Genomic DNA, 27,608 nt, shown 5'->3' with positions numbered 1-27,608 from the left:
GAATGCATTTATCCTCATGTATTTACCTGAGAGTTGCAGAGTCAAGTACACTTGTGTGATTAAATGAGTCACAACTGAAGTTGATACTTGAGTGATTTGCATAATAATTTGCATAGCGCAGATATCCACTGCACTATACAGTTACTATATAATATATAATACTGCATACTGTATAGTTACTATATAATACTATATACTATATAATAATGCCACTATATGGTTACACTATAATGGCATGTACAGTATAATCAGTACATAAGAATGTAAATGTAGAGATTTACATAAACAGTGACACCTCATATCACATGATATTACATTCACATGATAATACAGATATGTTTAAGTATAGAGACTGAAGTTTAATCTTTAGCGTAATCTGAGCATTTCACCTAATGTGTTCCAGTCAGTAATGCTGTCATCGATCAGTCTTCTAAAGTTAAGGAGGAGAGGGAGGGATCTGATATTGTAGAGATGGATGAGAAATTCAAGATGCAGGTTCACAAACCAGATGCCAGCTTTATTTTCTGTTTTTTGGTCCTTGGAGTAAGGTAAACATCACAAATTTGCTGTAGTACAAGAATATGGTTTATAATAAAGCACAAAAGTGTGTTTGTGTGTGTGTGTGTGTGTGTGTGTGAGAGAGAGAAAGAGAGAGAGAGAGAATTAACTTATCCTAACTACTTGTGACCTTTCATAATTAGCTTCTTTTTTGCAATTATGTTGCCAAAATGTATTATTCCCTACTTTTGCCCCATTTTAACAAAATTCATTTTGTCACAATATCAACTCTGTGCCTTGGTTCACTTCCTACAGTGTTCTTTTTTTTTTTTTTCCTGGCTTCACTCTCCCCCAGGTGTCTGGCTGTCCCCTGCATGCCCAGTTTGACTAAATCATCTCATAGTGTGAAATTTCCTGCAGGTGCACCTTTAACAACTCGAGACCGCACACCGGAGTGTCACACTGAGACACATTTTGTTTTTCTCAGCCCGAGGCATTAATTAGTGGTGATGTAAAAAAAAAAAAAAAAAAAAAAAGTAGAAAAAGTAGAGATGCAATCTCAACATTGCTGTGTGTGGAGCGCAGAGAGGCTTTATTTAAAGGCAGAGCTCCATCTGGAAGGCACTTCAAACTTACATGCACTTGGGTTCCGCAGTAACTCAGTTTGACAAATTAGAGTCCTTTTTTTAGAAATCCACTTTAGCCATCTAGGTCATCATGGCTTCCTGCAAATACAGTGACTCATCAAGATGTCCTACCATGTTATGAGATAATAATTGATCAATAGAATAGTAGCATAGCATGATTTGCACGGATGCTTAAGTCTCTTGAGTCTGGTTCACATCACTGCCGTCATGTCGCCTCTAGCTTTCTCATGTGGGATCTGAATCTATATCCATATGCTTTGAGACAATATCTATTATTTTAGTGGCTTACATAAGTATTCACACCCTTGGACTTTTTTTTACAATTTGGATTGTTACCACCTGGAACTCAAGTGATCTTGGATTATATGATATTCACATACACAAAATAGCTTGTAATATTGAAGTATCACAAATTAAAAAAAAAAAACAGAACAGTTCTGAGTGCATAAGAATTCACCCCATTACTGTGAAACCCCCAAATTAGTCACATAATTACTTGAACAGAGTTCACATGTGTGTAATTAATGTGTCACATGACCTCAGAATAAACACACCTGTTCCTGGAAGACCCTAGGGTTTGTCACAGAACATACCTAAACATACCTAAACAGCATCACGAAGAACTAGAAGATCTAGAAATATTAATCAGGGCTTGGTTCTAAAAAGTACCCGAAAGTTTGAACAGAGCACCAACAGAGTGCCATTAAATCAGTTATTAAAAAAATTAATGGATATGGCACAACATCAAATCTGTCATCCACCAAAAGTCAGTGACCGGGTACACAGGGGATTAGTCAGAGAAGCAATCCCAATTAAGTCCGTTTCAGTTTGTAATGCTACAAAATTCTTGAATACAAAGTTCAAGGGGGGGGGAATACTTGTGCAAGGCACTGTAAATGTGCTATAGAAATAAAATTGAATTAAATAGCATACCAAAGAATGCTAAAACCCTGATTTTCTTAATGGTTAGCATTTTCTGTTTATGTTTAATCATGCGATATAGCAGAATTTATCAGTCTGATCTTCTATTCCCACCAGACTTTTACTCCTTACATACAGACATGTTGAGTGGAAATGATGATTATACATAAGCTTAGCTTGCTAATATTCCAGTAAGGACAGCGAGGATTTTTTCTGAGCACCATCTCTAGTAAAAGGACGGATTCTTAGATCTGACATGAGGATTGGCTGTGTATGTATAACTGCAAGTACAACAATGTAATGCACTGTAGATATACTCAGCAAAGTCCTCCGAGAGTTCTGCTTAGTTCAGTGAGTGCACATGAGGTCAGTGAGATCCTGGAAGAACATGCCTCCAGTGCTTTTGGAAGTGTGTGTATTTCTATTTCCCAGACTTCTTTCCAGAAAATACGAGACAGAGCCACAGGCGCAAAATGGGATGAAACGCCAGATTTGACTTTCAAAATGCATTTCTGACCTTTTTTTTGTAGTTTCTATTTGCTCAAAGTACAATTCGCTGCCCTTGTTGACAGATGCTGTTTCCACCCACCATTAGTTAGCCATATTTTTGGGCCTTAACTTCATCTAAATGATAAAAACATAACAAAGCAATAATACAAAATAGACATTTGACTGTTTATTCTATTATGTGTATGTGTTGTAAATGCTACTTACATAATATTCATAAAATAAAAGTGTCAATGAGTTTAAATTGTACTTTTATTATGACCATTTATACTGTATTTTGTTAAACAGTTGGTGTTAAATTGTGATGGGGACCATTTTCTGAATGAACATTATAACTGAAATATACACTATTTATATACTTATGTATACTATTTTCTGTAAAGATGTTTATGAGACAAAAGGGAAAGAGCTGTTTCTTTTTTTGTATTCTAATAATTTTTTATTACAAGAAGTCTGAATGCAAAAAAAATAATAATAATAAATCCTCCAGTATCTTCCAGTTATTTTATGTAAATATGTATGATATTTTTACTACAAAATATGAATTAAATGTATTAAAGAATATCATGTTGAAAATTTGAATCTACTTTGACCTCACTGGGAGTCAAATCTCATGTAAGCATTTGATATCCCGTAAATACAGTGTATGTATATACAGTATGTAGGGAAAAAAAAAAAAAACCCTTATACTGATGACACTTCAGCTCAACAGTTTAGACTGTTTCATTAAAGCATGGAGCACAGAGGTCTTATTGATCTTTGTGGTGTTATATTAAGTAGCAGGACAAAGATGTGGCTGTAATTTACATAGCAATTGGTTACGATATAATGTTGTGGTGCACATCAGGGCTTGTTAAGGAACATTTTAATTAATTAGCGAATGCAGCAACATAACAGAATGTGTAATTTTCCATAAGAGTGCAAATGTCATCTCAGGTTCACGTGTACCGTGAGCTGAAACAAGCCTGAGCGTGCGGTGAAGCTGTCACTGTAAATGTCACCAAAGCCAACAAATCACGATTGATTGCAGTCATCAGGCATATTTGAGTGTGAGTACTTATCAAAGAAAAGGTTCAGCTTTTTGTATAATTATGACAGTGATCAGACAGCAGTAAAAAGTCCATGTAGCGTTATGCCTTAGAAATACAGGGATAATATATATATATATAGATACACTCATTGTCTACTTTAATAGGAACAACTGTACGCCTGCTCATTTATAGCAGTATAGCAGTAATGCATAAAATCATGCAGATACAGGTTAAGAGCTTCAGGTAACCTTGAACTCAAACATCAGAATGTGAGCACTGTGACTTTAACCCTGCTATGGTTGTTAGTGCCAGATGGGCTGGTTTGAGTATGTCACTGTATAATCACTCTTTACAACCGTGGTGAGCAGGAAAGCATCTCAGCATGCACAAAACATCAAACCTTGAGGTGGATGGCTACAACAGCAGAAGATCACATTGCTTTCCACTCCTTTCAGCCAAGAACAAGAATCTGAGGCTTTCATGGGCACAGACTCACCCAGCTTGGACAGTTGAAGATTTCCAGTCATCAACTGTCCAGTTTCGGTGAGTCTGTGCCTCACTGCAATAAGCATAGCTTATTTGAAGGTAAGAAGTGCTACTACGTTTTCTGCTGATGCTGTGAGCAGCCATGTTGATTTGACATCACTTGCTGAACTCAGAGTTGAGGAGACCGTCCTGAGTTTCTGATCAGGAATTTTGAGTTGAGGGGGTACTTTTTTTTTTTTTGCTTTTTTTCTAGTAGGAGGTCAGAAATGATTACCCTTAGTCAAACGCAGCATTAGTCCTGGACTACTTATAATAGCTCGACTCAGTAAGTGACTAAATCATTGTGACTTCTGATGGCAACTGGTCGTACCAGAATTAATTTAGGGTTTTCAAACCAATGACTATGAATACTTTTACAATTTGTACTTGTAAATTATTAAAAAAAACTATATAGATCTTCAAAATTATTGGCTATTTTGTGTAGATTCTTGACAAAGTGTATAATCCCAATGATTCAGGTTGTAACACACAATACAAAATGTGGAGTTCAAGGTGGGTGAAAGCCAATGTATGAGCTCTTGACAATCCCTTTGCTTGTGAATTGTATATCCTTTTCTGTCTGAGATTGTGTGTGTGTTAAACCTTAACACCATACTTTACCCCTTAACATCCATAAATACCACTGACCTTCAGTCTTCACCTCAAGGCTATTGTCTTTATGGCCGTCGCTAACACACGGCACTTTTTACAACCATGTCAGACCGGGCTCTTAGTCCAATAAGCACAGGAATTAATGTCTTCACCCATTAGTCATTTAATTGCCTTTTGGGAGTGTGACATGCATGCAGAATTAGTGCTTGACTGAAATTGTGGGGTCAGAAGAAAAGGGTTTATGAGAGATAATAGGGCAGTGGCTAGCTATCCACTCCTAGTTTCCATCTTACTGCTTTCTAATGTATTTAAGCTGGAGTTGCACGCTCAAGAAATATTATTCACCTTTTCTTGGCAAATTATCAGCTTGACTAGCTTGTAAGGCACAGCATAGCTCAACACGATCACCAGACCAAAGGCAAAGCAAGGTGACAGCATCTGAGGTGACAGACAAATTGCGTCAGAGTTGAGCCGAGGACAAAATGCGTTTCTCCTGTCACTCAGATGGATCTAGCATGCGCATGGTCTGTAAATAATCACAGCAAGCTCCATAAACTGCTCCAAGCCTCAGCTGTTGATCCCCGAGGAAAACCAGCATCGTCTGCCCTGTCACCTGGAAATGAACATTCAGTACTGGTAGAACAGAGAGAGCAGAGGGCAACAGGACTGGGGCGTTTTCTGATATACCACCTTAGCACACATGCAAGCTCTGGAGCTTAGTATCAGGTTTATTTGGTTGTCTGTGGTGTACTCACAGGACTTTGTTAGTTATTTCAGAAGTTGTTCTCTTGATCTAAGTAGAAGGTATAACAGAGAAAGAGAAGGAAAAGCAAGCTCTTATAAACTGGTATCTTGTCAAGCTGTCCCCTCTGGGTTCCTTCAGCACTGGAGGATGCAAATACATCAAGTCGAAAGGAGACTCTGACACATCATGTCCCTTTGCCTTCCACGGTGCAGCGTGAATAATGAATCTACGCTGGGCTCTGCAACCTTTTTCATCATAGCCTGCCCAAAGCAGACATGCGAGCGCCAGATCTGTGACATGGACAGAGACAGGGACGCAGACTGGCCACCTCAGGATTGACATTCGTGTATACACAGCCAGCTGGCACATAAACGCCTCACAAGGTGACAGTAACATTGGGCCTGATTTATCAATCTTTTTGCAAAGCTGTTTTTTTTTGTGAGTGAAACTGAACTAAAAATTCATGCCAGATTTACAAATGTTTCTGGCTGATTTTCACCACATGCACATGTTGATAAATGCCAATTAACTGATTCCCAAGCACCGTCACGGCACGACTGATTTGCATTTAATGATGCCCAAAAAAAAACTCCATAAAAGGCAAAACTGATCTGAAAATGACAAAATGACAATTAAACGGTGAAAAAGTGCCTAGTAAGTGAAGTGTGTGCTAAATCATCCAATATTGCAGCTCAGCCATTGCACATACTAACTTCTTTTATAGGCTGCCATTTCTTTTATCCTACTTGAATGGCTAGTCTTATTTGTCTTAATTTATGGATTTGTTTTGGATTGCTCTCTTTCAAGTCATTTATACGAAATGACTAAATTTCACAAAATTTACACAAACTGAGGATTTCTTATTGGATTTGGACGTTTTTCTAAACTAACTGGATTTTCTTGAATACCACATTTCTTGTGTAAATGTTCCTGTAAACCATTTACAAACAAATTAATTCATATCCAGTTTGATAAATGAGGCTAATTGATTATCTGGTCAGAGACTATTTTTAGTAACAATGTCAAATATCTCTCCAGTGGAAATCAATGATATCATCGTCAAATTTTATTTTCTGCACCACCAACTAGTACTATCCGGCTATAACTAGTTACACATTACATATTGTGATCTGAAATCCTACAAGTCTAACATGCTAGAACTAATACGTCAAATCCACTAATATGTCAAGTCTTTAGATGAAGTAGATGCCCAACCCAAACTTGCAAGCTTCATCAACTCTTAATAGCTCTCAACTCCAACTATAACTCTCTTGCTCACTTTGCCATCATTAGTCGATTAGGTGTTTCAAGCCTGTAAGATTAGAGAAACCCACCAAAGATATGTTATTAATGCTATCAAAAAGCTTATCTTAGTCTAGGTTTGCCCTGTATTTTGTGGGGTAGCTGCAATGGAATACTTCTCTAATTTTGGTAAACTACACCAAACCTTGATATACAAAAGTCAAAACCAAAACAGATTTCTGATGTCTTTTAATGTTTCAGGTTCCTCTGTGGAGTGAAAGGTTTTATAAGGTTTTAAATCTTTTAAAGTCTGATTTAGAGGCTTCTGTACATAAGCCCTACCTGTATAGGTCTAGATGGTTTTCTCATGATAATCACATTATAGGAACATTTAAAAGTGAAAAAAAATGATAATACAAATTCCATTTTCTAGGATCCTCAGCCAAACAACAAAATACAAACCTAGTCACATGACCAATCCCTTGTATCCAGCCCATGTTCATACCTGCTAATCAGCAGATGATGCATACATCTGGTGCATCTGGTACACTTTATTTGAAGGGTGACTACATTGGAGCTTCATAACACCTTCATACTCATTGCATGAATCTTTGCATGAGTGCTGAAGGATTTACGGGAGGCATATATCAAAACTCAGGAGGTGACATTAAACTTTTTATGTAGTCTGAGAAAGCCAGAAAATGTCTCAGTTACCATGCTGGTAGAAGTTATTAGATTATCTTTAGTAACTCATAAAGCTTTGTGGCATCTTCCAATAAGTATAACCTGTCATTTTACTTCTTTGATAAATGTATATTCCATATCCAAAGTATATAGGAGAATGAAATTGGAATAATGGTGGGTCATTTGCATTAAAATCTAAAAAAAAAAAAAAAAAAAAAAAAACTAATGCACCATTTCAATGCACCTTATCTATATTTCAGAGAAAAAAATAATTTTCTCGTCCTTGAACTAAAGTGATCAATTCCAGATTTGTAAAGTTATTTTGGAATTCAAACTTCATCAAATAACATATGTCAATTGAATGAATATCAGTGGATATGGCATAGATATTGTCTCAAAGCTTCACGTATTAAAAACATATAACTAATACAATTATACAGTCTGAGTATGATAATGGAGTACTATTCTCTTTTGATATAAGCTTTTCACTCCATCATTGCGTTATAAAGGATTTAGGCAAGGCTTATGAATGTGATATGAAGGCCCAAAAAGATATCAGATCTTTCAAATAAAATCTTGCCCATGTCTGTAGATGTAGAGCCTTGGAATCGCACACAAATGCATACCTGAAATTAATGTATAACTCTAATAAGGAAGGCATGTTATGGCACATACAGGGATGGACAAGTCATTAAACCAAGTGCCTGGGACAAGATTTCATGTCCAGTCTATGAGTTTTTTATTCTTAGTTCTCCATTGGACAAATAGAGTTAATAACCAGAAAAAGAAAATACATAAATAAATAAATAAAACATGTTACATTTTATTAATTTTCACAAAACAAAAAACATCTAGGTTATATTTGATTAGGTTACATATACTATAGCACAAGCTATTTCAAATCCTACTACCTGTTGCATTACACACATAGCCCAAGGTGCGAACTAACTGTTGGTAGAACACCTTTTACTAGACGGGTTAATTAGTGGGCACAGATGACAAACAATCTTTTTCATATCAGGAACACCCAGGTGGAAACACTTAGGAAAATGAGCAAAATAAAGTTGAGAAACCATCATCAATGGTTCAAGAAAATAAAGAAGCTAGCCGGACTTGAACAACTTTTACACGCGATGTGAGGACAGAACATAAAATCTCAAAGCTGAAACTTTGGCTAACGCCTTTTTTTTCTGAACGCACAAACACAATGTGCTATGAGGATATTAATAATACACTTGTTCATTTTACTTAGGGTGTATTGATGCATTTAACTAGCAAACTAGCAAGCCATATGCCATTATGCTAGATACAACTTTTTATCCTAATCACTTTCCAGTAACCAATACATACTGAGCAGCACATATCTTTCCCTTGAGCAATGGACTATCTAATAAATTCATGATTTGTGCACCCATGCTATATATTCTGTGAATGTACCTTGCAAGTATTACAACACTGTTTCTATCAGCCTATAGTTCTCTCAGCACCTGCAAAGCTCATGTTTTTTTAAAATTTATTTAAAGTTCAGCTCTCAGTCTGGACTTTTAATCTGCACTGATAGTTCACTGGGCAGAACAGTGTGCTGTTGTGTTATTTATTTATTTTATTTATTTATTTATATTTCTGAAAAATATGTTTGCTCTGCAAAAACTCATCATGCATTCAAGCCTTAACACAATCCTACTCGACGCTGATAAAAGCATCCTTTCCCCACTCTGTGTTAAGCATGCTTGAAAAACAATTAACTCGTGTAAAAGTCAGAGTGCCATTTTTCACTCCATTAAGTCCAGTCCAGTGGTTTAATTCATAGTGCAAAAATGAGGCAGAACCGTTCCCGAACACGCCCATCGGTGCAACTGCTGCAATTGATCACAGCCGGTGTGCACATGCTGTCAGCATCCGCTGCTCTGTTCGAAAGACAGAACGGGTGGAGGATAGAAGGACAAGCTGTTATCTCCTCAAGTCATGGATGTACCAACATTATCCCTCCCCTGAGAAGTAGCTGAACAGTGTAGCGGCCTTTTGTTATGACATAAACATGGTGCTAAGCTTATAGTTATGTCCTGGGTGTAACTACGCACATAACCATATTAATTATAGCTACCATGACCCTCAGTTTGTCACATAATAATAAATGGATAAGCTTTGCTGTAATGCCTAGTAAAAAGGTCTTCTCCTTTATGGTATAATCAGTAGTCTTTGGAATCTATTATTCATTATTATTAGGGGTCCAAGCACTTTGTTATGGGAGAATTCTGCAAGAATCTGCAACCCTCCTGCCATTTAATCCATTGTTATTGCACACAACACTCCTGCCATTTAATCCATTGGCATTGCCACTGGACAAACAACACAATACTTTTCAGTATAAATCAGGAGACCATGCTGGAGAGTTGCACAAGTGAGTTGCTTTCTTGTGTTCCTGAAATCAGAATGGGTGTTTCAGACCTTTTTGTGCCTGTTTCTTACTGTTTTGGACACCAATACTAGAGTACATATATCTAGGGGGAAAAAAAATAGTTTTGGAGATGTCATATTCATTATAGTTTGTCACTTTTTTTTTTTTTTTGTTGAGTCATCCTGTACTCATCTTCTGTTTCTCCAAGTTAAAGCTCTCCAGAATATACAGTATACGTCCCACCTCTAGGGCCAAGTATTGCTCTACAGTAGCTGCTCATTTGCAGCAAACATGGTTCTTCAATGTGTTCTTGGCAGTTCATCTTCCTGCCCACTATTCCCTTTTCCAACCATCCCTTGGTTGATTTTTAACAGAGTTAAACATGAACAAGTTTGTGCAAGTTGATGGTTATGTAACATGCACATTTCAGAGGAGTCAGGGCTGCAAACTATTATTCAGACACGCCAAATGCCTCCTGGTGATGACCCTGCAGCTTCCAATCACCATCAGATCAGTGCCTCTGATGGTCAACATGTACACCATAAGTCATCGTCTAGGATACCACCTCCGTTAAAGTCAACAGGCATGGATGAAGACAATAGTGAGGAATCCTTGATAGTTAAAAAATACTTTCACACTCTTCAATGTTCTCCATATTTAGCTAGTCTGCTAAGCTGCTGTGTTGTCTAAATCATTCAAGGACTTCAATATGCCTGACTTCCTGCTTCAAAAGGAAATTTGTCAATATACAGAATCAAATCATGGATGTTAAGCCATTTCATGGGGATCTGAATTTGATTAAAAATGCTACATCCAGACGGTTCATGCTGTACCATTATTTCCTTTGGGTTGGGACAAATGCACTGCAGTGTAGTGGATCTACAGGGTCTTGGAGAAGGAGATAAGCAGACGCAGAAGGCTAATCCTGTGGATTTTTCCCAGTGTGAAACTGGGCATAACAGCCTGCCTGCCATGAAGCACGAAATTTGGAGCTCTTGTATATTCTGAAATTCATGATCACACTTAACATGGGGTTAGGATTGCAAATTTGTAAGGATTCACCCAAACCAACCTGCATGTAAAGTTACACGGTTATGGATAAGGTAAGGAGTGGGATTACTAGCTGTAGATTTTCTTTATCCATCACAATCATTCTCACTCATGAAAATTTGTATGAGACCTGGTTGCCTTTTTTTTTTTGCTTTTTCTGCTAAATAAGGTAATATTATTATAATAGAGGTTAGGCGATTCAGACAAATGTTTTTTTTCTTTCTTGTACTTTCATACTTTAAGTCCATTTAAGAGTTTTCTACTTTAACTTGCGGAAAGATTTTGAACTGTACTCCATCTTTTACCAAAGAATTTATTTAGATGAATATTTATACGTTTACTTTAAGATTATGGGTACTTTCACCACCTCTGCTGGAACATAAAACAAATTTTCGAATATTCGTCTTAAATTGACCTCAAAGATATTTACTTTATTACATGCCAATATCATTTTTAACTTATTTCCACATGATTGTCTGTGTTTTCCCAGAAAGTCATGGTTTTGCTGTTATTAAATTATTTATTCCATCAGGGAAAGTGCATTACACCATGACTGATGTGTTATGATGCTGGTGACATGAAGACAAACAGGAAAAAGCTTTCTGTTTTGCTAGTGAAAGATTTCACAGTCAGAGCACAGTGTGTCCTTTTCTACAGGTTCTGCCACAGCAATGTTCAGTGTTTAACCTTCTTATTTTAGTTTGGACTCTGTGAAAATGATGAGAAAACAGACCTTGTGCACATCTGCACAATGCATCTGGTTAAATGCAGTTGGCCTCTGGATTTAATTCCCTAAACTGCTGTTAAGTTCAGTAGTTTTCTACATTACCCCCAACGCTGAGAGTGGTGCCAGTAGAATTTAGCTCTTGCTTCATCTCTACTTAAAGAGAGCGATGCAGCGGCGCTTTAGTCCAATCCAGTTATTTAGCCTATCCAGCTCTCTCACCTTCTCATCCGTAGACTTTGCTCAAACAAGATCAGCTTCCAAAGCTTCAGCTTTCATGCTAATATCACAGTCAGCACCATCATGCTTGCCATCTCTTAGATTGCTAACTAGCCAAGCTAGAGTCTCCATTTTGTATAGCTAGAGTACATTGCATTCTGGGTCTTCCAACGTATGCAGCAAAGTCTCCACTACTTCTACGCTGGATTTCTCATAAATATGACGTTGAATGTTGCTGGAAAATGGTGAGTAAGAAAAGAAGCTCTGAGGTAACAGACAAACCTGGTCATTGTGTTTGAGATTTTTTTCCCTTCTATTAAACGCCACTGTAACTCAAAAAGTGTCTCATTAGCACTAGCAGACAACTGCTAACTTCTCACTGGAATAATAAAAGAAAAACAGCATCAACCAACAAATTAGCACCAGAATCACTAAACACATCACAAATATAAAAAAATAAAGATTTTAAAATATGTGTTACATTGTGGAGTTTTTCTTTTTTGATTCATGCAAGTATGGAAACATCGCCAAACAATGCCTTGTGAACTATTTGAATGCTTGTTATATTAACTTTTTGGAGTGATACCTGAAACTTCCTCAGCATATACTGTACTCTGAACTCAATCACCTCCATTTTGTACCCTGGTGTGATTAGCATGGAAGTTTGCATTTCAGTTGATGTTCAGCTCTGTGGGTTTTTTTTCCAGTAGTCCTGCCATTTAAAGCCATTTGTGCATCCTGACATTGCCACTGGGCACAGAGCACAATTCTTTTGAAGCACTTGGGTCAGGCTTCAAAATCAATTGAACCCTAGCCATCATCAGTTCTGCAGTTTAATGTGGAGTCTGTACAAAGAACCCATCTGTTACATGCACACATTTATGATTTTTATTTATTGTTTTATTTTTTGTGGGGGTTATTTTAGAATTATCAGTTACCATAAATTTATACAATCTCCTAATATATCTCTTATACGATCTCCTTCTCAGTACTTGGCCTACAGGATATAACATGAAAAAATAAACCTTATTAGAAGTAAGCCTTATTAGAAGCGCAAAAGGATCAGGTAACAATTTACTTCAGAGCTGTGTTCATAGGACAATAATAAAATTCATACATAAATTCAACATAACTACATTCTTAGGCTTAATACAGGTGTTATCTGTCATAAAGCCTGATTGCATAAGGACAGAGTCATTTGTATTTTTCTAACCCTAAATGAGATTTTGTCACATTATGACTATTATATGATTCTGACATACACTGAGATACAAAGCCAGTTGTCATAACACAAACTTATGTCAACAAGAATGCATGTCACAACATCTTAACTGACAAAAAATAATTTTAAAAAAACTTCATGACAGCCAGTGTCTATATGTAGATTCATGAAGTAATTTTGCACTTATGTAAATGTCATGTAGACTTATAAGCACTGCCCTAAAACAACTAAATTGCAAAGAGCTTCAATATAAACTATAAGTATGCGAGAATCAAAGAGTTCCTGTACTTTCATAACACATTCATAATCACTGTATGAATCTTTTAAAGTAATGCTGGGGACATTATGCAAGTCTTATGTCAAAAGCCATAAGATGACATAACCTGACATAACATACATGCTTTGTCTTTGCATTAAATAGAAAAGCGTGCAGACTGTTATCATTATGTGTTGACTGTTTGAGACTGGTGTATCAGTTATTTTTATCCTCATCTTTGAAGTTATTATTTTGTCTTTAGTAACAGCTCATTCGTGACATACTATATTTAGATATCTTACAAAGTGTCCACAGTGTATTTACTGTATCTACTGCTTATAGAGAATCTGGTTGAAACCAGGACGCAACAAAAAATTCACATGAGCAGGAGGGATTAACTTTCTTGTGGGTGAGGTTGAGTTGTCAGATATGGAGCTCGAGGGACAAACTAAGCCCACATTCATTAACATGCATTTGCAGCTTTCATTCATTCATCCTAAGTAACTGCCTGGTTAGAGAGGGTCACAGAGGTTTAATTTAGGCTAGTAGCTTATTAAATTCATTAGAAAATATTGCACTGTTGCAGGCAGGTACAAATCAAAATAATAAAAGTATGGGTGAAAAAAAAAAAACAGTCCCACACGCATCTCTAGTTGAGAACAGTTATGAACTGGAGTGACGTAGCTGAGGTTGAGGAACTCTCAGAGCCATAATTCACAGACCATGCTGACAGTGCTGCCAAAACCACTGCGTTTGTTTCCATGGGCGCATAGTGGTAGGGTTCATATTTAATTAAAAAAAAAAATTCTCTAGAATTTGGTCTTTTCAGGTGTGTAACGCTGCTAAAAGATATTTATATTGGCACAGATGTGAGTAAAAATACCTTCCACTTCTACATCTGAGAAATTCCATACACAAACGATATGTGGTGTGCATGCACTTTGCATTTTTAGGTTATTGGCATTCATCAACATACGCATATGAGTATGAAGAAAATCAGCATTACGAAATCATTTGTGGAATTTTTATTGGAATTTTTTGTTTGGTTTGGCCTATGAAAACATTTGCACACAATTTTGCTAAAATTTTGATAAATGAGACCCGCTGTTTCTAAAAGGTTTACGCAATCCTTATAAATGTATTATTAAAAGATTGTGAGTTCAAGATCCAATACTGGACTTATTTAACTGTCAGCTCTTCCTCACTTGCATAAAAGCACGTTGTAAATGCAGTGTAATTGTTCGTTTAATGGTGTTATGTCACTGTCAATGTCAATATCGACCAGCAGCTGCTTGTGATGGCTGGATTGTTGTAAAATATAATTAACACATCCTCTTTTGACAATTGGTATATGAGAGAAGAACAAGATCAAAACCATTGATGTGCATTGGCAACGATGTAAAAGTATTGGTTAAATATTAAACAAAGCATGGGGTATCTACACATTAAGCATGTTTGTGCCTGTAGTGTCTGTTACAGTAGAAACAAAGATATTTTTTTTACTTCATTAAAAAGAAATCAAATAATATAAGCATATAATTGAGTCTCCTTTTCACCTATAAGTATACAGTATAAGAATAAGCTTATACCAGGTTGCTGCTGTTACCTTTAAGGGTGTTTTCACACCTATTCATTTGTATGCAGAGTCAGAATCAAAGTAAAAAATGATACTTTTGGTTCGTTTGCTATATGATTTGTACGGGTTCACACTCCTCACAACAAAACACAGAGAGTCAGTGATAAATAAACATTTAGACAATTCTAAAAGTAACTTGTTCAATACATTTTATATAACACATTCAGCATTTACTTTTCTCTGTTTGTTCATCAACCCAAATATCCAGGACGTATTGCATTTCTGCATACTACAGCTCTGTCCTTTGGATCAGTTTTCACCTCACGGATCAGTTTAATAGCTCATATCAACAAAAAAATATTTCCCCACAAATATCACACACAACATGTTTGGGTCACGTCACCTGCCCAAGCCAGCCACAAACCAGCCAAGGGGGAAAATGTAGCAGGGTTTGGATTTAAATGGACCAAAGCACCCTAAGAGTCAATAGAAGTAGTGTACATTGTGAGTGATCTTCTGCTTCAGCTTATGCACCCAATTCTGAGGTGGGACTCATTAATTTTAGAATTTAATTTCAGCAAAGAAATGAGGACAAGAACAAAGAGAAATAGGTCTGGACAAGTAACATATATAAAGACACAGAGGTGGCTTGAGGTTAGCTACAGCAAAAACATCCATGGGTCTACAGAGAGAATTATGATTTATTTGGGTCAAAATGGATTATGATATTATACAATACAGAGATTATGTTTAGGTAACAAGATAATGTTTTTATTTATTTATTTTTTTAATTCACTTCATCATATGGGGCCTTTGCTGTAGCCAGAACCTTTCCCTAATCTCTAACAAATCTGTCTGTAACACACTGTTGAGGACAAGACAGTATGAAGCACTGATCTGGAACAAAGCAGGCAGTCAGATTTGGACACAGCCATAGCACATGGAGAATGGGACAAAGGGGAAACTGGCTTACATCTGTCAAGGCAGTTAGTGATTTGGTGGTTGATAATCACCATCTGAGGTGCAATAGCTTGTTCTCACTGAAAGATCATTAAATGAAAAGTCTTACATTATGTGTGCTCAGATCATTTGATAAAGGTTTAGTCACTGGATTTATTTTAGTCATTTTTTCATTAAGTGAGTTTCCAGCCACTTATACAGTAAAAGCAAATGCAATAGCAAATGTAGCCATTTTTACCTATTTAAATGGCATCATGGAAATTTCAATATTGATGCAATCTAAACAAGAAAACAACACAAACCCAAAACAAAGCAGCATGCTTATATAAAACAGTTATTGTATCATGTCACTAACTAATGTCATGCTACTAGCTTCAGGATGCAAGAAGAGAGGAATGGCACTGAGTTTCTTAGTTTCAAACCATTCACACCAACAAACTGCAGATACAAACCAAAATCTGTTGTGTAACTATGAACGTCATCGTTCCCTTTTCACATTTTCATTCATTCATTCAGCTGCTTTATCCGGGTCATGTGTACAGTCAATCTGAACCTTCTTTAGTTGGTACACTTTCAAAGATAAAAATACATCAATATAAGGTTTCATTTTTGGCATCTGCGTCAGATTACTTGCTGTTAACAAATGCATTAAGGCGGATGGTTTTGGACTTTTGTGGAACCAAGCGACTATGGACAATACACAAAATGGTATGAAGAAGTGAGGCTGGGGCTGATTTCTTTCTAGTCCAGACTGTAAATTCATGCAGCCTATCAGTGACAGTCATGTCCGGTGAGTATACAAAAAGTGAAACACCCCCAAGATTTGATTTCCATTTGGGTGAAACTGTAAATTTTTTGGTTTGAATGAAAGGGTTACAACTTTTCTCCTTACCATGTTGGGTATTTGGAGCAAACATGGCATAAAGCCAGTAAAGCATTACAGACTTGAAACACTTAAATACAATCTAAAAATCAAAATGATGCTAACTGTTTGTCTTTAGGTTTGCGTAATAGTTTGCCTCACATCAGTCTTCATTGAGATCATGTTATGTATTGCATTGCTCAACCCTAAAAGTTTCCTTATCAACATATTGATAGACATTGCATCTAATATCACAAACAGCCGTCAATGCCTTGGTGTGTTGCCAGTCCATACCCAGAGGAAACCCAAATGCACATAGAGAAAACAAGTAACCTGAGCTCAGGGAAAAACCTGGGAGCAATAAGGAGGTAAAGCTACCTGCTCAGCCAGAGTGCAGCCCTTTTCACGTTCTCAACTTTTTTTTTTCAATACACACAATATTGAGGTTGTGAACATGTCTGCAAGATTACCACCATATATTGCTGTACAATAAATGAAATGCTCAAATATAAAATATTAGTTTTGAAATGCTCAGTTACAGTTTGGATGGGGATCCATGGAATATACATTTCTACAGTATATTTGATATATTTTTAGTTAAACTGAATTACTATGACTGAGCACTCAAATGCAAATGGCAACAAAATCTTCTTCTGGAAAGAACATTTTATCTCACAGCTCTGTTAGAGCCTGAAGATGAGATTTTAGTGGTGCTAACATGGAGATGTGATTTTAGCGATCACGGCAGTCAAGCATTTTTGCATACTACTGCAGAGCAAGATTACTTTCCACTCAATTCCACCATGGCAGACATTTTATGGAACTCAAGAGGTTTGGAATCAAGGATACATGCACAGTAATGGGTCTTGGTCCTTTTTTAGCTTCCCTAGTGATGAGTATGCAGTCACTGCACTCAGGGCCAGGTTGTCTTTCCCCTGTGTTAGAGGAAGGGAGATATAACAGACTAAACCCTGTAACAGAGTAAGCAGCAGCCTTTGATTCAGAGTTTAAGGCGTCCTGTGGCTCTCTGTGTGCCCTGAGCTGATTCCCCCGGGCGCAACACCTCTGCTGGGCAAAACACAGGGGGTGAAAGACTTTCTACTTGGCATTCTTTCTCTGTCTGCCTGTATCCTCACACCCCCTCGATGCTGCTTGCTTTCTCTCTTTCCCAGATTGAATGTGGTCCACGGTGCTATGTGATCCGACTCCAGATGCATGCACCCCCAGTCTCTTGTTTGCAAGAACATGCCACATGCTGCTTATGGACTTCCTTGAGGTGGAACATTTTCCCCTTGTTCTCTCCATCTGCCACCATTTCTCTACTGACTTCTCTTTGTTCTCCTCATTTGTGTTACTCGCTCCAGAGGACATCCAGTTTTGACATTGCATGCATACAGTATGTCATACAGGGTGGCCAATGTGTTCGGTTTCTGCCAGAGTGTTTTGCTTGATTGTGAGGTGTGTCACCGATCACAAAGCGTTTATCGAACCAGAAGGCACTCAGTGTGAACTGGAACACATCATTATACATTGCACTGCAAATATGTAAGAACTTGGGCTCTAACACAAGGCCACTATCTGTGCCTGTTAAGTGCTCCAAATATTCATAACCATATCCAGATTTAAACCCAAAGTAGCAAATTCAAACACAAAATTGTGGCTTTATTTCTTTGTTTGTCCCACAAGCTTAATTCCTGACCACTCCCTCTTGCCTCCATGAAAGTAAAAATCTCCCACTCTTGACCTATGAACCCTTCTGGCAGAAAAAAAGGGGAAAAAACAGGGTGCATTGTGTACATGATCTCTAGGAAGAACATTAATGGAGAACATACTACTTAAAGGTCTTTACATTGCACTACACAAGTACTTAAACCTTTCAGCCCAACATATGGCTTTGAATCTTGTGTGCAAGTTGCAGACAGACTAGACTTTCATGGAACCAACCAGACAAAACATAGTTATACAGTTGAATATTGACTAATTATAGAACGAGCATTCACTATCTATTATTTTTCAATTATCTATTGTAGTGTGAACTACAACCTTCAACCCTGACCAACTTGCTAAAGCCAGAAAAAATTTTTAAAAAGTGTCTAAATTCTTATTCTACACATCACCAACAAAGATGACTGATGAAAATTCATCTATATACAAAACCAACAGAGCGAGCACTGAACCAAGCAGAAGGACAAACTATCAATTTTCTCTGCAAATTTACACTGTAGTTTGATGACAGAAGGAAATGGACCACACTGACAAACTGGGGTTTGCTAATTACACCAATAACCATTGTTTTGCACAAAGAACTGTGAAAGAGCAATAAGCATAAATGAAATGTGAGTTTTCCCATCTGCTTTAAGGGTACAATTTAGATCCATTACCCAGTTGCACCAAGTTCTATCGTAGCCTAGTTTGCATGACAATGGCCACTGCGTTTGTTTTTCTTTACGGACTACTGCACCAAGTGCCGTAGTTTCAACATATATACAATTACAGTTTGCTGTTTGGTGCAGATAAATATACATCACCCATCATTAACATTAGCTGGCTAGATTGATGCTAACAAAAGACAAACATGGAGGCATCCGAGTTTTTTGTCCTACTTTGTAGCTTTAACACAAGGAGGTTGAAAATGACATAATTCCAAGTTCTGACTTCCGAGGTAAGTCGGCAAAACGTAACTACGCCCTGACTTACAAGAGAACCTACGTTCAGCTGGTGCAACTGGCTGCAGATATCTGTCTGTATCCCAAACTATCATTTTGAAGTGTATTATGACTGAGCACATACTTGAAGCTCCCGACAAGTATTTTTGACCTTTCAGAAAATAGTTGTATCTCAGATCTTTAACCTTTTCCTACCATGAGACAGCAAAGATCTAAGGTTGTCTGTACAAGTGTTATTACAGGAGATACTTGGTAGTAGGTGTGGCTGAGAATGCAATGTTCTTGGGAAAATTGCTAGCACATTAAATTCAGTATGTCTGTCCTGTTAGGTGTCCTGCTATTGTGTTTCTCTCATTATGTCTTCAACATTCTCTCTTACTCATTTCTGATCAGTTTATCAGAGAAACACTGACTGTCCTAGGTAAATGCTTCATGCTGTAATTGCCTTTTATTTAATAAACCTTGTTTGTTTCACAAGTTCAAACCTGATATCTTTGTAGTAGCTTGAAGGACATTTCCCATCTTACTCCCTGGGAGTTCATCTGTGGGAGTGTTATAGTATTGAGAAAAGAACTGCATTATTTACTTGTTAATGAAATGTATTGATTATTCAATTTGTGTGTAACTACTGCAACGCCCAACCCCCTTTTGAGAACATGTTCATTGTGGCAATGACAACAATTACTTATCCTTCAACCACAAGAGACTATTTCTCCGTCCACCTAAACAAAGTAATCTTAGATAAATCTGGGCATTTTTAAACTTACTTATCAATGTGTCTGCACTCAGAGGTAAGGCATCATCAATGCATTTGTGGAGCATTATTTTCACAGAGAAATATTCAATCCAGCTGTAAACCATTTTTTTTTATGTGGACAACATCACTTTGTTTATTAATGTCCCTTTGGTCTTGTTATCAACATTCAAACTGTGATGAATATGCTTGTGTTTAAGCAGAACCACCTGCAAACGATGCACCTTTTTTCATACTGATTGTGATAATATGCAAGCGATCCTAGTATTAGATTTAAGCTACAGGATGTACAATTTTAGAATTTCACCCTCTCTGATAGAAATAAATCTATTGTGCCGAGTAATTCACATTCAAAACTGCATCCCAAACCAGAATACTTGAACCAAATTGAACATGACTCAAGTATTCCCGACTTGCAACTACTCAGTATTAGAAAAGTGTCCTGAGAATAAAATAACTCTATGCACATCAATGTGACCATCAAAGTTACCGAATACCAGATGAAAGTGCAAACCCTCTCAGCAGGAGCTTGTTTTTTAGCTACTGTCAGCGGGTTAGCTCTCATTGTGACTGCCTGATCCAGGAGCAGTGTCTGTGCATTGCTGAAGGTCACAAATAGCACATAGCCTACAGAATAAACTAGTCACCTAATGTTAGCTTGCTCAATACAAGCTCTGGTTGTAATCTCACTGCACAGTACATGGCTCCTACAGTAGCATAAATGTAGAAGCTTTCACCTTAGGATCTGTGCATATCTGAGGCTAACTCTAGCTAGCAGGCAGAAATATAGTGTAGCGGAAAAAAAAAATCTATTACCTCTTATTATCTAATCTGTGTATTTTGTTTAGCCTGTCAAAAACCTACTACTTTTCAACACTACAAATTCAACAACAAGGATAAATCAGCTGACGATCATCTATCATTCACTGGCTACCCACTAAATTATTAATAAATGCCTTGAATATTCAGTAAGAAAAGGACTGACCTTTTTTTTCCTCCTATAATATTGAACTCTCTCACTACTGTTTGTTTACCCTCACTCTCTATCTCGCCTCTGTTTGGCTGCCAGCTCCTGGCTGTCACTCTGAAGTCTGACTTTTTTTCTGCCTAAAGTTTGACTTATCTGAGCTAATATATGATATATGCATCACAAAAAGTGGTGTATGGTTAACAAAAATCCTAGATATACTCTATATGGCCAAAGTGTTGACACTTGACCATCACACCTACATGTGCTTGTTGAACATCCCATTCCAAAACCATGGCCACTAATATGGAGTTAGTCCCCCTTTGCAGCTTTAACAGCCTCCAGTCTCCAGTCTCCTGGGAAGGCTTTCCAGTAGATTTTGGAATGGGGATTTGTATCCATTCAGCCACAAGAGCATTAGTGGTGTCAGGTGAGAAGGCCTGGCATGTAGTCTGCATTCCAATTCATCCCAAAGACGTCATTCAAACATCACTTTTCTGCTATAACACTTAAAGCGAACCCCAGTCCACTGTGCTCAGGTGAACCACACAATCGAGAACACCTGAGCAAATGTACCAAACTCTTTTCAGCAAATCTAAGCAATGAATAATAATAGAAGATCCAGTCTTGACCTTTAGATATTTGTGTTGCAAGTGGCTGAAAGGCAGTGGCCAAATTAAGCTCTTGTAGTGTGTGTTGCAGTAGCAATGTAGCAACATGAGTAGATTTCTGCCATGTGTGAGATTGCACACTCTTCCAGAATGGCAGGCTTGATGACTAACTCCCAACTGCTTGTGTTATTTTATGTAAGTTACCGGCTGAGTTGCATAAGTCTTTTCTCTCACTTTCGCTCTCTCCTACACACACACACTTACTTTATTTAATTTTTTTTTTTTTTACCTACTTCATGTCTGAAGGGACATCTAGGTCAACAACAATCCAGCCATGCTGTTCTGCCAGGCAGTTAGGCAGTATTTGGTCAGCAACAGAGCAACAAGTCTTTAAAATGGATAATATATTGACTGAGAGGCCCAAGAGAGGTTCTCTAGTCTCTCCCCCACCACATACACACATACACAAGCACACACACACACACATCGCGTGTATATCATTAAATGTATACAAGCAGTACCATCCTGCTTATATGCACACAATCATTTATCACTGATTTAGCTGACACATGCGATACATCTTACTCCGCATCTCGTATGGAAAAAGATTAAAGATTTTATGGAACATTAGTAATCGGTACAAGCAATCACACTCTGAACAAGCAGCCCATGGCTGTAACTGCAGTTAGGATGATGCTACGATGTCATCACCAGTACAGCAGGCAGTATTTGTCAACTATTTCTCAGAGTGCTGCATTTTTTTTAAATCGAACATGTTCCTGTGCAGTGTCTATTTATAGTACTTATGCATATGTGAAGTGGGTGCGTGTGCAGGACAGTGGCTAGCTCTGGGGATTATAAATAGCTGGAGATAGCATTATTTCCACTGCTTGCCTCCGATGATCATCAATCATGTTAACGTCTGGAGAGTGAGCGTGTCACAGCAGTGTTGTACAATGCACTGTAGCGTGGCCTTTTCCTTTCTTGACTGAGACACACTCTGGTGAAAGGGATGATGGGATGCAGAGGCGATCAGCGTGACAGAGTGAGGATGTGGAGGTCCGGCTGCCTCAGGGGGTCCTACATGAGGCTATGTGTTATTGCTGAGTAGAGAACGGTGTTGCAGGTGATGTAGTGAGCTGGACGCATACATATAAGGATAGAATGGTACAGAAATTTCAGATAGAGATGAGATACTTCTCTTGAGAATGCCTTCTCTGTCTCACTCTCTCTATCTGTGTGCATACACACTTTTTTTCACCTTTGGTTCTTTTTATTAAGCTTTACGGCACCTTGCAGCGAAGGACAGGACAGAGTCTAGGACAAGCAGATCTTATTCTGGCATTCAGGGTCAGACATGCTTTGTTATTCTATACAGACAAACACACACACACACACAAAACCCAGTCTCTTTTTCATGTAGAGTAAGTAGCTGACAAACACCTACGCACAAAGACAAAAAAAGAGGAATCGGATCCTTTTATTTTGTGTCTTATATACCTTGAGAGACTTAAATATGCACATTATGCCTTCTCACTTAAGCCACGTGAACTTCCTCTTCTGTAACTGTTATTCTAACACCTCCATCACAGCTCTAAACAAACACTCTCACATCTACTTATCGCTTTCTGTCATGCGTGAATATGCACACACACACACACACACACACACACACTCTTTTTCAGCTCAAACGTAACACAGACACATAACATATTTGTAGTTTTTTTTCCCACACATACAAACACACACAATGGAATCTTTTGATCTTGTTTCCATGGCAGTTGGTAGAATACAGTAGGAATCCAGCTGATAGCAAAGTGCTTACATAACGATTGCTGTGCCAAATCCTACCTAGCACACCTCAGTGCTTTACCTCCCTTTCCCAATTGCACATATTTCCCTGCCTCACATTCTGTCCGGTCTAAAATCCAAACCATTTCGGTGAATCCCCATAAACAAATCCTGTCATGTGGTCAAGTAACAAATTAATCTCACCATTATATCAAACACTCACTTTTCCCTCACCCTATGAATCCACGCCTTTACGAACACCCCTCCAGCCATTCCGGGAATGATCAGCAAGTCACAAAGAGAGAGAAGGACAAACATTTGTATATGATTATAGCCAAGCAAGCCATGTTCTCTATTCTATCCATCTGGGTGTGTAACATCAAGAAACTATTGACTGATACCACCAAATTTATTTTTTCTCCCCATCCAGACATGTAACAGTCTCATTAATTGAGCTATTGCAGAAATGTTACTCCCTGTAGGACAACTTTGGTTACTTTACCTGGGATTTAGGGCTAAGTGGGTCATGTTTGTGAGGGTGCTCAGGGGGATTAGTTTTGGAGTTCATTTGTTTGTCCAAAGGACAGTGTAAAATGAAGAAGTGGTTTCCAATCTCCATCCTCAAGTACCTCTTGTGTTTTCCCTGCTCAAACACAGGGAGAGACAGAGGAAAACCAACTAAATAGGCAGGGCAAGGGTAGTCCAGGACCAGGGTTGGAAACCACTCATTTAGAAAATACTTTCACATGCTGCACTCCAACCCAGGTTGTCAAAATCCACAAGGGTTCCCACTTTCCTATTCCCTCTCTGAAAAAGTATAAAGTGGTCCATATTTTGGTTAGGTTGTATGTCCAAAGGGCAGTATAACCAAGAGGAATCACCTAGAGGAGTCAGCAGTTGGAACAGACATGTTAGAGCAGGGACCAGTATGAAATATGCAAAGCAGGGGTACTCATGTACCAGGTCTAGGAACCACTAATCTAGAAAACCTTGAATTGCTGAACCTCAACCGAGCTTGTCAGTAGACATAAACCAAATTCCATAAGTGTCCCCACTTTTCTGTACCCTTTCTGCAAAATGTATGTTGGACTGTATTCTAGAGAGTGAACAGGGTTGGGTTGGTTTTCTGGGTTACCTGGAGACACCTTTAGATGCTTGTCAATTTGGCAACTAGACCAAAATCCAAAAATCTTAAAGCATCCAACTTCTCCATTCTTATATTAAATTAATCATACATTTACGGCAAGGGTGTATAAGTGTCTAAGCAATTTTGCAGCTTGTATACAAGATCAGAACCCAAATTATTCAGAAAACCCCAAAAAGCCCCTACAATTTCCAAGCAGTCTTACCTCCCGCAGCTCTTTGGCCACATCTTTGAGCTCTATGAGAATACCTTCCAGCTGCTCGATCACCATCTTCATGTGGCTGCGGATGCGCTCTCTCTGGCTGGGGATCTCAGAGGGTTCCTGGGCAGGAGCTCGACTCTTGGACATCCTTCACAGGCGGAGCAGGGGTGGGTGGGCGGAGGGCTGAGCACGGGGGCAGGCCGAGCCGCGGCCCATGTCTGGGGCCACCAGGAGCCGCAGTGCTACTGATCCGATCACTGATCCGATCTCGGGCTCGGGCCACGCAGGCGGGCACCAACATCTTAAAAATACCCGCAGAGCCAGGAAAGCTGGTGGGGCCTGGGCACAAGCCTCCTCCTGCACAGCACTGTGGGATGTCCAAGAGCTCCGCAGGAAGAGGACAGTAGACAGGAGAATGTAGGAGTCATTTAAAATGTCTTAAATCCAAAAAAAGTGCTGAAGGGTGTGATCCAGGTACATGGAATCTAAGACAAAAACAATTGTGGTAATGTGGAAAGAGGACTAGGTTTTGTTACATCATGTATTTCTGACCATGTGTGCCTTTATACACTAAAATCTGTTGCCACTGTCTATATAATGAATAGAGGGCTAGTGAAAAGAAGGAGGCACTACGATTGTCAATGGTCCACTTTGAACACCCATACAAAATCCCGACCAGAAGGAAAGACCCTATTTTTGAACAAAGCTCTGCGTCAGAAATTATTTTTGCTTTCAAAGGGCTGGAGAGGCTAAGATTTGCTTAATTTGCTTAAAAATTCCTGCTTTGTTAAATTAATGTCTTTTTGTATAAAGAGAGGAAAAGGCAACAGATTCCAGTAGAGGAGATTTCCCAAGGCGTCCTGCACACGCCTTCTTTAAGCAGAGTGTGGGTTTTACAGACCTAAACCAAACAGAGAAAACTGGCAGTCAGATTCAAGGTTAGCTTATATAAAAAAGCAGCTAGTCAGGTGTTGCTGCATGCAACCATTTCACACAAACAATTCAGATGTGTTCTTCCTAATTTGAAGGAAGAATTGCATAATTGTCTCTGTGTAGGTGTGCTCTTCTGCAAAACCTAATTCATCTACATATCGCCAGCAAAAGAGAAGTGAAATTATACTTACAATGGGAGCCCTCTGAGGAAGAGTATGATGAAGACTTTTTTGGACAATGACGTGTGTATCCCACTCCAGCCTTAAGCACCATTAGCATGTCCTTGATCCAAAATCTCTTCTTATGCCTCTCCTCATGGTGATGGAATTGTGGATTTCCAAATTCATTAGAAAACACTTCAAATTCTTGCTTTCAATTCAATTCCATCTAAAAATGAATGACATCCAGTCCACATGGAAATTGTTTCCCTCGGGAGAAATGCTGTTTTCTTTCTTTTTTTCAGTGGCCAGAGGAGGTAAATCCCATATCTGTTCCCCGAGGGTGATTGAGAGGAGAGGACAGTTCACTCGTCACCTGGCACCTAAGGAGACACGAAGGAGAACGGTTCATCCTCTTTCTTTCTTTTACCCCTTCTGTCTATATACCCATCTATCATTGCCATACCTTTACCTACACTATCTCACTTATCTTGCTATCTTTCTCTATCTCTATCTCTTTCAGAAGCAGCTACCCAACTTTTTCAGCACTGGGATGGCAAACGGAAGGCAGTGCAGGCTTAAAGACAAGAAAAAAGAAGATTTCACTGCCCCGGCCTCAGACAGAAAGTAGAATGTGTCCTAACACAGCATGCTCAGGTGGAGACGGGAACGACTGACTTGATCTCTGCTCTGGTTAGCAGCTGAACCAGAGCGAAGCCTAATTCTGTCTCTTTTTCCAATGAGGCAATAACTGAGCACCTTACCCCTCATCCTGCCAGCACTGTTGCAGACTACCTCGTTCTGTCTGACACTCACACACATGCACACGCATACACTCATGCTCTTTCCTCCTTTCATGCTCTGTTTCAGTATCTTTTCTACACCCTCCCATACCTCTCTGTCCTTCCAGCCAGCAGGAGAATTCCATCCATCAGCAAGAGGAGAAGGGGAAGAAGAAGACAAGGCACAAGAAGAAGAACAAGAAGAAGAACAGGAGCAGAACCCTGGGACTCCCGTCCTCAAGAAAGCTTGTGTTGCTGCGGTGACGGCTGATCCAGGGTGTTGAGGCTGCCGCCGCTGCCTCCGTCTCTACGGCGACGCCTCCCCTTGTCCGTGACGACAGCCTGGGTCTGAAGAAGAGATGTACCCTCTGCCTTTATGTGTGAGCCCTGTAGCTCACACACACATACATACACACAACCATCGTCCCTCTCTCTCTCTCTCTCTCTGTCTCTCACTCGACACTCTCTCTCCGTCCCTTCCTCTCGCCCCCTCACTCACTGGCGGATGCGGGTTGCTAGGAGCAGGAGTTTATCGAGTGGTTCAGGTGGCTGCCAGAAACGACTCTCGCTCTCTTTCTCTCCCTCTGTCTCTCCCTCTCTCACCAGTCGTGATGGGAGGAGCCAGAGAGTTTAAACAGACAGCAACAGCTAACAGTATCTGCTGAGAGCACAGCCTCTCTCTCTCTCTCTCTCTCTCTCTCTCTCTCTCTCTCTCTCCCTCTCTTGGCCTCTCTCCCTGCCTCCCTTTCTGCCTCCCGTTATTCTGAATTCACAATCTGTATCTCTGTATATCCCAAATGATGTGTTCTCCTTCATGCCTCAAATCAGATCATCCATATTAGTGTAATATATGCTATTCAAAGAAAATGCTGCAATGGTAAAACTATTTCCAAACCACCTAGTAGCCTTTATTAGATACAC

The 27,608-nt window shown here is 38.8% G+C and overlaps 1 protein-coding gene across 3 annotated transcripts in view; it reads right to left on the bottom strand.

Moving 5' to 3' along the window:
- insyn1 (inhibitory synaptic factor 1) overlaps window positions 1-27,305 on the bottom strand; it is a 73,354-nt gene extending 46,049 nt beyond the window's left edge. The window contains exons 1-3 of one of the 3 annotated variants that reach the window (XM_026913489.3): window positions 26,800-27,305; window positions 25,939-26,288; window positions 24,818-25,715 (exon numbers count right to left, since the gene is read on the bottom strand). In XM_026913489.3, coding sequence (XP_026769290.1) covers window positions 24,818-24,961 — 144 coding nt within the window. In that variant the 5' untranslated portion in view covers window positions 24,962-25,715; window positions 25,939-26,288; window positions 26,800-27,305. Of the gene's footprint in view, window positions 1-24,817; window positions 25,716-25,938 lie in introns of all 3 variants that reach the window. The other 2 variants (XM_026913488.3, XM_053234996.1) reach the window with 2 other exon arrangements.
- Between the last annotated feature and the right edge of the window lie 303 nt (window positions 27,306-27,608).

The sequence above is a fragment of the Pangasianodon hypophthalmus genome, chromosome 6 (genome assembly GCF_027358585.1).
Source record: "Pangasianodon hypophthalmus isolate fPanHyp1 chromosome 6, fPanHyp1.pri, whole genome shotgun sequence".
Lineage (NCBI taxonomy): Eukaryota > Metazoa > Chordata > Actinopteri > Siluriformes > Pangasiidae > Pangasianodon > Pangasianodon hypophthalmus.
This window is presented reverse-complemented; position numbering and strand designations above follow the sequence as displayed.